This window comes from Apaloderma vittatum, unplaced genomic scaffold (genome assembly GCF_000703405.1).
Source record: "Apaloderma vittatum isolate BGI_N311 unplaced genomic scaffold, ASM70340v1 scaffold1273, whole genome shotgun sequence".
Taxonomy (NCBI): Eukaryota; Metazoa; Chordata; class Aves; order Trogoniformes; family Trogonidae; genus Apaloderma; species Apaloderma vittatum.
Window position 1 is genome coordinate 13,104 of NW_009708382.1, and position 16,651 is coordinate 29,754.

The 16,651-nt window shown below is 37.5% G+C and overlaps 1 protein-coding gene across 1 annotated transcript in view; it reads left to right on the top strand.

The window, feature by feature from the left end:
• ITGA8 (integrin, alpha 8) overlaps window positions 1-16,651 on the top strand; it is a gene marked incomplete at its 5' end in the record, with an annotated part of 115,539 nt that overhangs the window by 13,014 nt on the left and 85,874 nt on the right. Inside the window, 9 exons of the mRNA XM_009866523.1 lie at window positions 1,503-1,626; window positions 3,827-3,888; window positions 4,969-5,014; window positions 5,984-6,109; window positions 7,258-7,302; window positions 9,723-9,766; window positions 10,612-10,668; window positions 10,855-10,907; window positions 15,537-15,742. Of these exons, the coding sequence (XP_009864825.1) occupies window positions 1,503-1,626; window positions 3,827-3,888; window positions 4,969-5,014; window positions 5,984-6,109; window positions 7,258-7,302; window positions 9,723-9,766; window positions 10,612-10,668; window positions 10,855-10,907; window positions 15,537-15,742 (763 nt within the window). The remainder of the gene's footprint in view (window positions 1-1,502; window positions 1,627-3,826; window positions 3,889-4,968; window positions 5,015-5,983; window positions 6,110-7,257; window positions 7,303-9,722; window positions 9,767-10,611; window positions 10,669-10,854; window positions 10,908-15,536; window positions 15,743-16,651) is intronic.

Genomic DNA, 16,651 nt, shown 5'->3' on the forward strand with positions numbered 1-16,651 from the left:
ACTACAAAAAGGAAGTATTTGTAAGAATAAAATTATGTCACTTTTTTGAATTGTCAATGTAAAAATTCTAAAAATCGCTGAAAATTTTTCATTTTAGGTTCTCTACTAAACAACAATTCACAAACTGAAGTAGAATCTTTCTTTACAACCGTTTACTGAATCTTAATCAAATGAGCCAGGAAAGCTCATCAGTCCCTGATGTGCTGTGTCTGTACCAACCAAACTTTGTTTTGCTTCTGATAACTCTTCTCAGGCTTTCTGAAACAGCAATACAGTCACACTTTTCAGGCAAAAACTTGAAAAATGAAGCTAGAAAACTTTGTTTTATAAGCTTTGTGAATGAAAAGAGAGAAAAAGAAAATGTAACCAAACTGCCAGAAACATTTTTAAAAAAAAACTACGTATGTGATAGTAAACTGCATTAGATTAATGTTTGTGATTATATGTAGTTCTTGTTTCAGTCTGTGCTCACTGTCATATGTACCTCAGATCACCCTCACAGAACACGTATTCCGCTTTGCTGCCCTCTGGTTTTGCTCTCTAATATGTTTTAATCAGTAAGGTCTTCTAGGCAGGAACCTGTTAGAAGTCCCTGGTCCTTAAACCAGCATTCCAGAAGCTCTCACTGTCATGGTAAGCTCTTGAGTAGTACAGTGGTTCGTCCAGCTGGAACCAATTGCAGAACTGAGGGTTATAAAGTAATGTGAGTAATAACAGTGCCTTGCCAGAGGTAGACAGGGTTCTGATTGGAAAATTAAGACAAGGTAGGACATGGATGGAAGATTCATTTGCATCTTACAGAGACAATTTTGTAGGAAGAGGTAGTGTCTTCTCCCCACCAGTGAAAAGTTTCAAGGCACAGGAACCACTGAAGAATGACTTGGGTATCTGACAGCTTATCTTTTCTATTTTACAATTGTTTGAGTTGCTTTCAGAAAAGGTGATAATCTCTCTCTCTACACATCTTGTGTATATTTTATCCTTACACTGTCAAGTTGGTAACACCACTGCCGTAACTTGGGAGATTAAATTTTAGTTCACTAGCCAAATATTTTTAGAATCATAGCAGTCCTACTGCAACGGCCCTTATCTTAAGATGCATCAGGACAGAAGTAGGAATGTCTTCAGCCACATGTATGTGATCTACATCTTAAACTATGAGATCAAGTCCTGTGCAGTGAGAAGTAGTAGAGCAAATATATTACTTGTGAAGCAGGCTTAGAGGGCATTTCTAACATATACTTAGATGTGGGTTGTAGTCCCTGACAGATTTCACCTGCTAAGGCCTGTAAGCGAAACATCAAACTATGCTTTTCTGGTTATAATGAAATTATAAGAAGGAAGGGTCCTGCATATTCTTTTGTCAATGTGATCATTTTAATGATCATTGCTGCATGAGTGATACAACACCAGAAAGAACACTTTGTACACTGGTAAAAACTACATTGGCCAGATGCGTGAGTATGTGAACAGTATGTGAGACATCATTTCTGTTTTGATAGGCTTGTGCTCCCTTATATCATTGGAGAACCCTTAAAGATAGCCCTGAGAAGGACCCCGTTGGCACCTGCTATGTAGCAATTCAGAACTTCAGTGCCTATGCTGAGTATTCACCTTGTCGCAACAGTAAGTATTAATAGGAACAATCTTTTGTTGGGAAAATTGATATTGCCCTCAATTTTTGTTCCTTTCAGTCTTCACACAGTCTTGGTTGAGTGAAGATTACTCTATTACATTATTGCATTGGATGAGGGTTTAAATAAAAATAGACATTAAATTATATACGTGCAATTGGATGCTTTATTCTGTAATTGAAAGAGAAGAAATAAAGTAAATTAAACTTATACAGTTATAGTGATGAGGTTTAATTGGTTCAACTTAAATGGCTTTAAAATGTAGCAAACAGATCTAGATAAGAACCAGATAGCATTTTAAACTAATTACTCATGCTCATGCTGAGCATAAATCTCTCATCACAAGATCACCATATGAAGACCAGACCCAGCACAGAAACACACAAACGTGTATCACCATTCATGCCAATATCAGCCACAATAGCTCATTTCTTTTCTGAAGACTTCCAGCACAGAAGGCCATACACATCAGTACTGCTGTTCCACACTCTGTGCTGTTCTGAGGATGTGATAGCAATCTCTGAGCCTTACTTCTTGGGGAATAGGGAGAAATAGTGCACATGTATTTAGAACCAAGTTCAGTTATGTAGACAACAGCAGAGAATGCCACACATTAGATTAAACCAATTGTTCATCCTATTCAGCATCCTGTGTCTTAAGTGTTTATGACGATTCTAATACTCTCATTACCTTGGTGCTCCAAATTGTTAAAAACAATATGAAATGTTGAGTGACTTCACTGAGCTTTGGACTGGGCTGGATGCATGGCAGTTTCTGCACTCACCGATTAGAGAATCGTTCTTTCAGTTATTTTTCTAAAGGTGACTTGTGTAAGACAGCAAATATGATGGGCTTATGTATCCTTTCCAGGGGAAACCCTCACAGCAAAGCTATTATGTTCAGTTTAGCTGGGATGGGTAGCTGTTTCAAGTAGTGTGTGCTAGCCAATAGCATGAGATGTCTGAATGTAGTTCCTCCTCACGATATCCCTTCTACAGGGACCCTGCTAATACAGCTAGCACGGGCTAATTTCAAAACACATATTTTAAGTGTTCCTCTTCTGCAAACTGTGCTCCTAAACTCATGAGTTATCTCGCCAAGAAAGTAAAAGGCATTTTACAGAAAATGCAGACACTTCTTATAATTAAAAGGTCTCTTTCCTGTGAGGGTCTAGAGACAGCTTCATATCACGTAGCTTGATTTTCCTGACATCTGACAGATGTGTGACAACGTAGCCTGATTACACTTTTCATGGTCTACCAGAAAATCTGCACACCTATAGCGACATGAGATATTTGCATGTACATTCAGTGTCACTCTGGGGCTTTCTTTTTCTCACACTGTAGTATAGCTCTAAACTGAGTTGTGCAGTCAAGTCTTTCTTTTAAAGCCTAATCCCTGTCCCTGGATGGACAGGTTCAGAAAAAAAGCTGAATCTGTAAGAAATGGTGACCATAGGATCTGCTTCATGTATGTCTGATGTCTCAATGGCACTTTGCAATTTGAAAAGACAGTGCAAGTGGCCATTCTTGCTCTCAGTTTCCCAGTCCTGCAAACTTCCAGTGCTCCAGTGCTCATAGCAAAGCCCACACACTTTGTACAATTATATAAAGATTTGGAGACTAGAAATAAAAATGGACAGAAGCAAGAAGGATGTGTTTCTGTTACACTTCAGTCCTCCTTGAGCAAATGTGTATCAATTAAAGGGCTTACCCTTGTCAAGGACATGTGCTGCTTTCCCTTGTCAGGGTACAAGTAACTAGGATGTTGTCTTAACATTGACCCATGCCAACCTATCCCCTGTGTGAACATTTTTGAAAATGCCTTAGTAAACACTTATTTTTTGTTTTTATGGCAGACCAGACTGTGGTGACCATTGTAGTACTTTTTGTTAAGTTGTTTACTTTTGCATCTCTGGACAAATTCAAGCTGAATCGCTGGTAGTTGTTGAAAGGGTCCTTCCTTGGCAGGGAGAGAAAGAATTCCCAAGTAACTGGTTCCATTTTTCAAAATCTTCACAAGGGAGCTACATAGGCAGGGTTCAGTGGAAGGTCTTGATTTGCTCTGCCTCTTCTAAAAAAGAATACACATCTTTGCACATATTTTGGTGGTTTTAGAGCTCCAGGGGTGTGTAAGCTGTCTTCCACATGCACTGTGAAACCAATAAAATTTTGCTACCTTCATAATTTCAGGCAATGCAGATCCTGAGGGACAAGGCTTTTGTCAAGCAGGTTTCAGCTTAGATTTCTACAAGGTGAGATTCTTCTTCTGAAATACTTTGACCAAATGTAGTTCTGATACATCATCCCCAGCGTTCAAGCACTGTTTCAGTGATCAAGAGTTTATCCTCATGCTGTTGTATATAGAAAGTTTCATGAAGTTGTTGCAAGTTCTTTCCTCCTTTACAAGCTTTGAACTTTCTAGTTTCATTAATAAAAGACCTACTGCAATCAGAACCTGTTTATCTCTTTGCAACACTCCAGTATGACACCGCTTAGTCTATCATAATAAATAATTAGAAAAAAAAAACTGCATGTGCTTCTGTCTCAGTGTGTCCCACTTGTGATGCTTTCCAGCGGCCTGACTTTCAGGAAATAGTGGACAAGCACTAGCTAGTTTTATAAAGTTAAAATAACTTGTATAAGGAGGTTTTTGGAGACTAGTCATTGAGTAAGACTTCTCTTGTGGAGCTGAAAGGGAAAGTGCTTGAGGGAAATAACTAGTTGTTCTTACATGCCCGAAGGATTCAGAAACAATACTGTGGGCCAAAGATTAAACTTTGCAACTGCTGTTATTATCTGTGCTCTTATTACAGCACCAGGACCTTGCATAACTTTGATCATTGACATTTTTTTCAGTAGCCACATGGCTACATTATGACAGGGGATTGGAACTAGGTAATCTTTAAGGTCCCTTCCAAGCCAAGCCATTCTATGATTCTACATAGTTATTCACATTATTAATAGCTGAGGATTAAAGATCTCATCGTAGGGCAGAAAAAAGTATATTTGTCTATAAAACATTACTCTTTCTTTATTGAACACAAAGGCCTCTTTTATGCTGACTTTGTTTTGTTACAAGTAATCTGGAATTGTTAGAATGCTGTGTTAGTGCTAAAAAAAAATAGGGTTTTCATTCAAGTGAAGATGCATTAGGGTCATCTCAACTTTATTTAACTGTGATTTTTCCTGCACATCTACGCACCTACATCCTTTCTTTGAACAGGGCTGTTTCTCCTTTATCATGATTCTGACATTCTTTTAGTAATTTGAATTGTTTTTCCTGTGAATCCTTGATTTTGTTGTATAATTTTATTCAATTCTGCTTTTTGTAGAATGGAGACCTGATAGTAGGTGGGCCTGGGAGTTTTTATTGGCAAGGTATGTTCATCTAGCTCTTTAACTTGATCTAAGAGGTGAAGCAGAAAGTATTATGGAAAATGTTCTAGGTTTCCATTGTTTTCCCAGTTTCAGATAACCAGTCTCTGGTTTTATTTTCAAAAAATATAAATCAGAAAAATTTCTTAACAAGCAATTGAGCACAAAAATAAGACGGGGAAAATTCAGGATATGGGTTGTCTAGGAAGCGAAACAGAAATAACTATGTGTTGGCATTTTAGCACATTTGTCATGTAATTAATAAGCTGACTTCTTTTTCCCTAGAAAATACTGAGATTTTATAAATATATAATATTTGTACAGCAAATGTAATATTTTCAAAGTTTTTGTCACTACATCTTTCTGAACACAGCCTTTTATCGCTATTTGCATACATTTTAGTTTGTTTGTGACATCACTGTAGTTCCAAGATTTAATTTCTCATAGATAAAACGAGAAGTGTTTTTTTGTAAAGGGTTAAAGGGGTATTTTTGCTTTAACCAGTTTTGATATAGCTGCTTCCCAGACTCTGCCTACCAAGTTGTCCTCCTTGATATCTGTTTTTGCATTGCAATTAAAGGAGGAAGATCTAGTTGGTAATGATGGTAGGGACTTCATAGCTTGGAATTCTCCTTTGAGAAATTGCTTCTATTAGTCAGCTGCATTTATACTTTACGGCATCAAAAGGCAGCTGAGCCTGAAAATGTTTGTCTTTAGTTTGAATTAGAACCTTGAAATGGTCTGGAAATGTTTTTGTGATGATTCAATAGAATCTCAATGTCTGTTTTATTGGTTTATATATGTTCCTAAGACTTTCAGAGTACTAATGGAGTGAGATTGAGAGAAGTCATCTACTCTTTGCATCTGTGCTATATTATCCCTTTAGCTCTGTTCCGATGCTCTGCTAGCCCTGTTTTGTAGAAGCTGGCTCTCCTTTATGTCCCTTTCATTTATGAAGCTGTTTAAATCCAGGTCAGGTAATCACTGCAAGTATTGCGGATATCATTGCAAATTATTCCTTCAAGGATATTCTGAGGAAACTTGCACGAGAGAAGCAAACAGGAGTGGCACCACCCTCTTATGATGACAATTACATGGGTAAGCTAAATTCTTTGTCAGTTAGCCATGAGTTCTTAAAGCGTAGATCTTGCACAAATCTGAAAACAAGCCCTAATTTACTAATGTCCCAGTTGTGAGAGGATTTAAATATGTTTTGAACTAAGCATAACCACAGATCAGTAGTTTGGTATTTACTTCAGTGGGATTGTGAACATTCTTAAAATTATGCATAGCAACAGAGTCTGAAGGTTGAGACCTTGAATGGCTCATTAGAGTTCTTATTAACTGATCTTAAATAATTAAGCAGAAATACGAAATGTTCTCATTTATATATTTCTTCATTCCAAGATGATGGTTTGAGTTTAAAGTAAATAAAGACTATTTCAGTTTTTAATAGATAAAGTACAGTTCTACAGTATTTTATACAGTACTACACAAATACCCAATTTATTCTCACTGATATTTAAAAGATACAATTGAAGGAAGCAGTAACAAAAGTAAGTTTGAAGATATTATGTAATAAACAGAAAAAAGACTCTTTATGTGCCTTTTATTAGTACTTATGTCTAAGTATTTGCATGATGTTCATGCATCTCTGAGTGTAAGACAGATTTTGCTTCACATAATTACAGAAAAGAAGCAATGGAATTTGAAGGCAAAGGTGCATCTTTTCACCTCTGCTCTTAGGTGTGTAAGTTCAAGGTTTGTAAGTTCAGCCCCTGATACAATCCAAAAGTCATTACTCTGTCAATAGCGATTATCTCACAGGTTTACTAAAGCTCCAGGGGGTACTGAACTTGCATCTTCAGAAATCAGTCTTCCGTATAGAGTTAAAACAGGGTACTCACACATTATAATATGGTAATGAAGACCTAAATTGTGTAAATAGCTGTCAGGGCAAACCATTGTAGTACCTGCTGACTTTTCAGATAAATTATTAAGTATTAATGGTTTAATATCTTCTTTCTGGAGACAAGAGATAGATTTATTGTACATTCAGACCTACGGTTAATTCAGTCACAATAATGTGATAAACAGTTTTGGTTTTTTCCACACAGTTTTAGTATACTAATGTTAAAAAAAAAATGCATTCTTGGTCAGATGAACAGAAAAATCTGATTGCCCTTGCGTATTTTTTGAAAGAAATGGTTCATCAAGTATTTTGCTTGCAATTTTTCTTTAAATAGGGTACTCAGTGGCTGCTGGAGAATTTACTGGGGATTCTGAACAAGGTAAGAAGCTGTACGCTTGAAACTATATGACTGTGCACCTATTAAATTCCTCATTTTGGATCTCTATACGGGAACGTACCTCTTATACATCTGAAACACATTCTCAGAGGCAAATATTTTCTTAGAAGGTACAGCATAACAGCAGAACTGTTACATAACTGAAAAGTAACCCAAAAGTCTGAATCTGTTGTTCTGCTATCGTGCCCATGCATCTGTTCAGCAGTTAGAGCTGTGACAGTGTGCTATCTGGAGCCAACCAGGCTCACTGTGTTTAGCTGCTTTGGTGATCAGTGGCAACAAGGGGAGCCAACAGTGCAGGCCTGTGCAGTCTTTCAGTCTGTGCTCAAGTTACTCACCTGCACAGTGACTGCTGGATCTCAGCATTCAGCTGGCCAGATGCAGCATAGCTCGAAAATGTCTGTGTATGCTGAAAGCACACTTCTGACCGCCACGTAAACGTCACAGCCTGGGCTGGGAGATAACGTGCAGCTGCTCTGGACTAAGGCATGTCTACACCAGCTTGCTAGCTCTTGTTGGTGAAAGCAGATCTTGGCTCTAATTTGGGTTCATGTGCTTTAAGGATGGAGTGCCTGGGGCAGTTTATTAGCTGACACAGGATATTTAATAGTTTCATATGGCCGGGAAACTGTGCTGGAAGATCGCAGCTCCAGCAACATAGTCCTGCATTTCTCTATGGACAAAGTCAAAGCAATCCATCCTGCAGAGGATAGGTTACCAGTGTTAGTTCCTGGAACACCACTGAGGCTTTAACTATCAACAAGACTTAAACATCACTTAATCGATGTGCTGAACTCATAGCACAAAGTGCAGTGGCAGAATAACTAAAAACAAGCTGAGGGTTGTCTGATTTTTAAGTTGTAAAGTTTTGTGGCAGTGTTAGAAATTGAACACTAGTTGTCCTGTGTCTCTGCAAACTGAATCCAGTGTAGAAGAAAAGCTCCTGTAATGGCTGTCTGTTTGGTAGAGTATGTTAAAAATAATCAGTTATAAATAGAAATTTGTCCATGATTTAACTATTTTCAGGTGTTCTGAAATTGTGTAGGATTTCAAAACATATAGTTAGCTGAAAATATCTGTAATCCCTGGTGTTTCATGCCCAAAGAGCTATGTTTCTTGAGTAAGGGTGGCAGTCTGTCACAAAGTATTACTTAAAGCTGACTTTCTTGAAGGGGTGAACAGGTCCATGGTCCAGACTCACAAAGCCAATAGAGACATAGTACATTTATAGAAATGAACCCAGCTCCTCAGAACTGCTACTGCTTAATCACTATAGAGCTAGAGTTTTCCTGTTTTATGCCACTATGAGTTAAAAAATAATAATAAATTGGAGCTGAATGCTATAATGTGGGGAAAAAAAGATATGTCCCTGGTAAAGGAAGGCTATAGCCACAGATATATAGAGATATATAGATATAGATATATATTTATTATTTTTTTCTTAAATTCATATTTACATTTTAATAATGGACGATTCCTGAATCAGTATGGGATGTGGAATAGTTGGCACAAAGAAATGTATTGTTGGCTGACCTGAGAGTTGTCCTGTGTCCTTCTCAATCCTTCCTTACTACTTCCCTCTCCCCTTAATCAAACATAGTTAACCTCAGGGCAGGATATAAACCCAGAGAGAAACAGGGGAATGCTCGGTCAGACCAGGCAGGTGTCTTGAGGTACTCTGGTATCTGAAGTTCCTGCTGCTGTTTTCTGATGTGGATGTCCTAATGAGGAAAGTTTTAGACAGTAAGACTGTATGCTGTCTTTCCTTTTTTCTTCTTTTTTTCTCCCATTTTTCCCACTAGCTTTTTAAGATTTTGCCATTGAGCAGAACTACAACCTAGAAGGCAGCTAGGTTTAATGTTTCGCGCTCTTGTTCAATGGGTCCCTCCAATGCTACTCATAAAAATTTTCTTGGAGTGGTTTTCAATAGCCTGCGCAGAACTTTCATGGCACCAAGTCAAGTAAGAGATGAGACAAACTGTTGTGCAACCGGAAGGAAAAGCAGTATTTATACAGACAGCTGTGTTTAGCTTCTGTACTCTAGTGTGTGATGCCACAACTAATTCTGGTTCCATCAATCCACAGCTGTCAGGTAACAAGCTGAATTATACTAAGAGCTTTATTATACTGTGCTATGCTAAGGAATTCTGGGAGAACAGAGGTCTCTGGGTGAGTGTGTTCAACAGTTAAAATGTAACGTGTCATGCAATTAGATACACTGAATGACTGTTAAAATGTTAAGAAGTAATGTCTTGAAGTGATTGCAAATGCCTCTGATATAGATAACAAATGAAAATCCTAAGGATTATATATCAAGGAAGATTTAAGAGGCATGGGATACATGTTTCCGTGCACCACTTGGATGGTATAACCAGTTCCTTGTTGATCATTTGTCCTTTCAGAGCTGGTTGCTGGAGTCCCAAGGGGAGCGCAGAACTTTGGCTATGTACGTACTGGACCTGCATTTCATCTTTTTTTATAGTGAGAAAGCAATTAGGCTATTTGGAAGGTTGAAGGCTACATTATATTTTCCATCTCTTTGATTCTAAACTTTCTCATCAGAGAAAACTCCCACTGACTTTCACCTTCAGGCTTACCTGGCTGGATTGAAATGCCTTACTGGTTTGAGCTTTGAATATTCCATGTGCAATGCTGTGTCCACAGTGGAGGGAAGTCCAAGTTCAGATTATTGATACCTCGTCGTTGTTTTGAGTGCTCTAAGTATGTACACTGAACATCATATAAGAAGAGGCATGATAGGCAGTTAGAAGTAAAGGGAGAAAATGATATACATGTGTGGATACAGATTTTTGCCTCATAGGACAAAAAAGTTTCAGAACTAACCTAACTGGGAAACAGAGATCCCAGCCTTCTCTGGTTTTGTAGACACAAATTTAGTTTAATCTCTGGAAATTATACCTTTTTTCAGAAGAAAGATGTGTATGTATATATGTTTATGTATGTATGTGTATATTTCTTTATGTTTTAAATTCATGTTTTCATGCCTAGTAATGTTGCCACAGATTAGCTGGTAGTCTGCGACTTGCTGCTGTTCAGTGCCCAGTGAGGAAGGAAAATGGTCTTTTTTCCATTTTATTCACGGTGGACCAGAGACTTATAAAATCTTAGTGATTTATTCAAGATAATACAGGAAAACTGTGATGAGACAGAAAATAATTGGTTTTTCTCAGACAATTGGACCATCCTTCAGTGTGTCAAATTGGTTTGCAGTGGTGTTATGCTGTAGCATCTCCATGTGTGCTTGAAATATCTGTATTTTTCTTTTACCAGGTCTCAATTATTAATTCTTCAGACTTGACCTTTATTCAGAACTTCACTGGTGAACAGGTAATGTCAAGCAACTACGTGATGAAATATTTTATCTCTGGAGGATATAATTTTATTAACATAGTTTCAAGAATATATTAAATATTTTTAGAATCAATGACCATAGAAACAAAAAGGATTGTCAGTAAAAACAAATTACAAATTGATACGTGATATGAAAGCCTGTCTGTTGTTTTTTATTTCCAGATGGCGTCTTATTTTGGGTACACTGTTGCAGTATCTGATGTTAACAATGATGGGTAGGTTACCAAATATATTCAGCTCCACTGAACATTTTTAGAAGCAATGCCTGATATTTATTAAGAAACATAGGGTTTCAGGTGCTTCATACCTCAAAATGCTTCTTTTGGCTTCTCTGCTTTTTTAATTTTAATTGTTCATGTAGACTTATCTTCATTCAATCACTGTGGCACAAGTATTTGCAGGCCTAATTTCATGGTTTTATCTTCCTGAATATTTACTCAAAGCAGTGTGGCAGAGCAGACATGTCCAAAGTCTTAGGAAACAGATCCAGGTAGAAAAACAATGAATAAACAATGCCAGCTCCTGCTGGAAAGAGTTAGGTGAAAGTTAAAAGTTCGTTCTCCTATTCTCAAAAGCAGGTAAGTCTTCTCACCTGTGGACAATCTAGAGTTTCACTTCTCAATTTTAAGGGTTTTCCAATATCATCAGCCCCTCATTCCAGCACTTGCTGGCTGGCCATCTATTTTCATCATCCAGAGGGCCAAGAAGTGTCCATGGCCCATAGTTGTTAGGACAGGCATTGGGCTTATCGGAGGGAGAATGCTGCTCAGCTTCCAGGGTCATGCCTAAGACACTTGGGGATTTCATGCCCTGTTGCACAAAATGCTTGATAACTTTGAGCTCATGTAAAGTCTGATTAAACATTTTAGAAAATCAGGACTTTATTAAGTGAATATTAATATTAGCTTTCTAGCAAGAAAATAAAGATCCCTGAAGCTCAAAGCCTTGGAAGTCTGCACAAAGATGAGCCAGGATTATATTTAGAGCTGTGGCATACTCTTGCCTGTTGCAAAATATCTCACGTCTCTACTTCATATTATTTTCTTGTGATTATTTCTTATTAGGTGCTTAAAGATAGTGAATTAATAATTTTTCTGGGCTGAATCATTGCTTCCCATCAAGGACTACTGAGCCTTTAAAGAGTGAGGGATACAAGAAAAGAGAAAAGTTACGAGATGATAAAAGGTTATTGCAGTTCGAAAGCAAAAATAAATGAAAAAGAAGCTTTGACAGTTTGTGTGATGGCTTCATAGTACTCAAATCTTTCCACATTTCTGAGGTCAAATTTTGTCGTAGAACCATATCTTTTGAAGATTCCTATTTTTATGATATCCAGAGTCAGGATTGATTTAGTCCTACTGTAATGCATTACTGATGTGAAAGGGTGAAGAAACATTAGTTTAAGATACAATAGACACTCATTAGACTTTCAGGGAGCGTGCTATTTAGCTTCTCACTGAAACAAACTATTTCCTGTGCAGGTTATTTCCTGTGAACCGCAGGGTTACTTGGCAGGTCTCATATGTGTACCTCTAAGACCACAGTTTATGTCAATAATATAATCAAACTGCTGCTGATGCTTGTGTGGTCTCCCAGTCTATATCTTAAATGAAATCTAATGACTCTCTCTGAGACCCAAACATCCCAGAGAAAACAAAACACAAAAAGCTCTACTTGATAAACGTATGTGATTAGGTATGTAGGCTGTTCTTGCTGGTTTTCACATATAGTCAATTGAAATATTTTTCTGAAAGGGAGAGTAAAACAGAGAGAGGAAGAAAAAAGCACAAGGGAAATGTCTGCTTCAAATTCACTTTTTTTATGTGTGCAGCTCAGCATAAAGGAGGTAGTGATGTCCTTATCGGTACAAGAAACCTGATGAAGTTATATGGCAAAAGGAATAAGGATGATACTTTGTGGTAGTAAGAGTGAAGGCATTTCTCAAAGATTAAGCTTATCCTAAGAAAAAAAGCTCTGTAGACCTTCTACTGCAGCAGCTCTGCAGGTGTTCCAGGGTGACTCTTGCAGTATTATCTGCACCACATCAGGACTGTAGGCAGAACGGGGAAATTGAGGATATTGTTTGAACTACTGTTTAGTTGCCCACTGCTAATGAGAACTCTACAATGAAGCGTAAGCTTTGACATCACCTTACAGACTACATTCCTTGTAAAGAGCAAAAAGGAGAACACTTTCAAATTGGACTGAAACAGTCCAATAAAAATAGTAGAATAAACTGTTTACTGGTCTTTTATTTGGCCTATATAAAATCTTCCTATAGATACACTTTGACATTTTGACCATTTCCCGTACTCCTGCTTTTTATTACTTGGCAGGACACAAAGAAACTGCATACAGTCTCAGCAAGTGGTCAGCTTGTGCTTTTTAAATTTTTTTTTTTAATCAGAAGGGAAACGGAACTGGATGGTTACCTTTCTGTGCTGGAACAAAGACAAATATATAGTTTATGTTAGCTGAAACACCTTAGTGCAGTAATGAAATAAATCAAATGAGCTAGTTCAGAATGCCCCTGCAAACTGAACTACACTTTGTGGTTCAATGTTACTGTCCAGGGGCTTTTGCTTTGCTCTTACCGCCTTTTAAAAGGGATCAGAACTATGATTTTGTAAATATTAACTTCTGGAATTTAAAAGTCAATTGAAACATCCTCCTTCACCAAGAAAAATGCGTAATTCTAATCACATAGGTACTCTTAACAAGGGACCTCCCTTGATTCCTCAGTGTCTAAATAAACTATAGGAGCTGGAAGGTAAAACTGAGAAGGGAGGACATCAAGACAATGAGGAAAGGAAGGATTTGGGTGGGACATGCCAAGACCTGGAGGGAAGGCAAACTATGTGCTGCAGCTATTTCAAGAAGCTCTGCTGCCTGTAACCAGTTTAGAAACACAATTTTGATGACTGCCTTCCTCCTGCCTTTCCCTCAGCACACTGGAAGACAAGCGCTCTTAGCCACTGAGTTCTTGTCCCTTCTCCCTGGACTATTAATGCATTTTATGTGATCACTATCAGTTATTTCAGCAAAGAAGAAATTTTCCTAGAAAAATAATCCAGCATCGTGCACTTCCAGCTGAGGTGCAGTGATCCCTGCGCAACCGACACCACCTCCTGTCTGCTTGCTTTCTGTCTCACCTGGTGAATCTTGTATTCTGGGTTAGGCTTCTGCTTAGAGAATTTTAGGCCACTGCAGATAATAGATAGTCTGACTCTGTTCTCACCATATCTGACTGTATCTCACTCTGGATATTGTTCTGTGGCCTAGAATATTAAAGCTATCTGGGTATCTGCTTATTTTACATTGATGTGCTGGGAAGCTTCCTAGCTGCTTACTGCCTCTAAAAAAATCTTACCTTAATCTTAACAATCCTTCATTTTTAAAATATTCATTGGAGCCAAGCTCATCTCTTACTTCATGGTTTATATAGCACATAATGCCATAATCTTACTGGGAATATCTGGACTGCAATCTCATAGAGTAATAATTAATTATTGTGCTATGCATAATGCTTTTAGTACATGGCATTTATGATCTGGTTTTGTTGTTGCTATTGTTTCATGGCAACTGTTTCGGCTGACATTCTGTCCCAACCATGAATATCTTGCATTAGTAGAGGAGAACTTTTGATGTTTGGTGTGAAAGGAAAATCCCACCTTTGATGTCAAGTCAGCATCTGCTTCCTTCCTTTTTCAGTTAATTCATGCCATGGAGTATAATATGATGTATAAAGAATAGACCCAACTGTACCGAAGAGACTTGACCTTTTGAATTACAGTTTCCTTTATGGAAACATATTATAAACCCTAATAGAAAAATAACATTTTTAGCAGTACTTTTTCACAATTTATAGAATACGTAAGTTCTACAATGTCATTAAAAGTCTTCCTGGTGAGATATTCTATACTAAATTCTATGGTATATATCTTTGACCCATAGTATATATCTATGGTAAAGTAGTAGCTGAGCTATACCTAAGTCATATGCCTTTTTTTATTCTATCAGGATTGAGAAAAACAATGTAGTGCAATTTTACTAATTGGTCTACTAATTGATAAAGCCTTTCTGAAAACATTACTTCTGGGAATATGATGAATTGAAAGTACAAAGTTTTCTACAACTTTTACAAAATTTGGACAAACTTTCACATTAGGACAAGAGAATATGTTTTCCAAATTAAAAATTCTGGGATCAAGTAGTACTAGTTGTTTCCAGTAACAGTGTTCCTTAATGTGGGTGACCACTGCCACTGAATATAATGGAAGTTATTTTATTAGTTTATATGGGCTTGAACAATCTTCAAAAATTAATCTGATACTGTAATTTCATATCTCAGAATAATTTGTTGATATTTCTGCTTGTTATGTGTCTGTCAATGTCGCTTGATTTTATACTAAAATTTGTCTCTCACTAGCACTGTTAGCAAGATAGTTCTACCGAATTTGTTTTATTAAGATGGATCCTCTCTTAGCTTTCTGACTTCTGGGTCATTAACTGCAAAGTACAGCTTTCAGTGTCTATTTTGGACATAAACTGAGGTGCAAGAAATTCTGTTTAAACCTAGTAAGAAATGTTTCTGCTGTGAGGGTAATCAAACACTGGAAGCACTTACCCAGAGAGGCTGTGGAGTCTTCATCCCTGGAAATACTCAAAACTGAAGTGAGCACAATGCTAGTTGTTGACCACGTGTTTGAACTAGAACACCAGAAGTGCCGACTTACCTCAGTTGGTCTATGACTATGGTAATTATCAGCTTCCTGTTTAACATATGCATGAATTATATTGATTGCACTCAAACAGTGACACTGTTTTTTGTTTCACTGTTCCAGTTTAGATGATATCTTAGTTGGAGCCCCTCTCTTTATGGAACGAGAATTTGAGAGCAAGCCTAAAGAAGTTGGGCAAGTTTATCTATACATGCAAGAAAGTGCTTTCTTCTTCAGAGATGCACAAATTCTGACAGGCACTGAAGTGTTTGGTAGATTTGGCAGTGCAATCACGCACCTTGGAGATCTCAATCAAGATGGATATAATGGTAATTTGTATGTAGTGTTGTAATATGTCTCTCTGTGTAGTACTGAAATTAAAAATGGTGAAGCAGTGAATATAACATGTCTATGCAGTAGCTGAAAAAGGCTTTTTAACGTGCAACTGCCTTTGAAGAGCACAAGAATTTACATTAATCGTAACAAAACTGGTATTGAGGGCCAAACGATGGAAAGCTTACTTATAAGAGGGCGGTCATACTGACTACAGTCCTATTTTTTACTAAATATTAGTGTGGCTTCTTTTGAATAAAAGTATTATTTGTTGCTCTGTGACTATAGTTACATTTAAATACTTAGTTAAGATGTTGCATTTATTTAAAAGCAGAGTTCTCCATCTCTCCTCAAATGCTTGGATGACTAAGAATTTAATGCGGTTCAGTAAATGGAGCATTTTACCCACAGTGAAAGAACTGGACAAGTACAGATGTACTATTTTGGTATCAGAGTTCCATTGGTACTTAGACACTGAAAGAAATAGGTGCTTAACAGGACCGTTTCTAAATGTATATAGCACATGCACACAACAAAACATTCACGTAAGTTAACTGTGAGTCTAAAATGAAGAAAATAGTCTAAGTAATCTAACTTGCTTAATTATCCGAGATAGCCTGAATGTCTTGAGCACCTTGAGTTAGCTTCCTAGACGTAGTCAGTAGCACCTTGGTTTTCCCTGCATGCATTTCCTTACTTATATCTGGGATGTTAGGAATCTGCAGAGCAGGCATCTTTGCATCTAAAACGCCAAGGAGTTTTTCCTAGAGGAGGTAAAATACCTCATTAAAGCCTTAAACATTGGCCCACTAACTAGAAATTAATGGACTTAACTCCTTCTTAACTTGAGGGCAGTAGCCACAGTGCTCTAGCCAGTAGGCTCTGGGGGCATGTCACTAATGTGT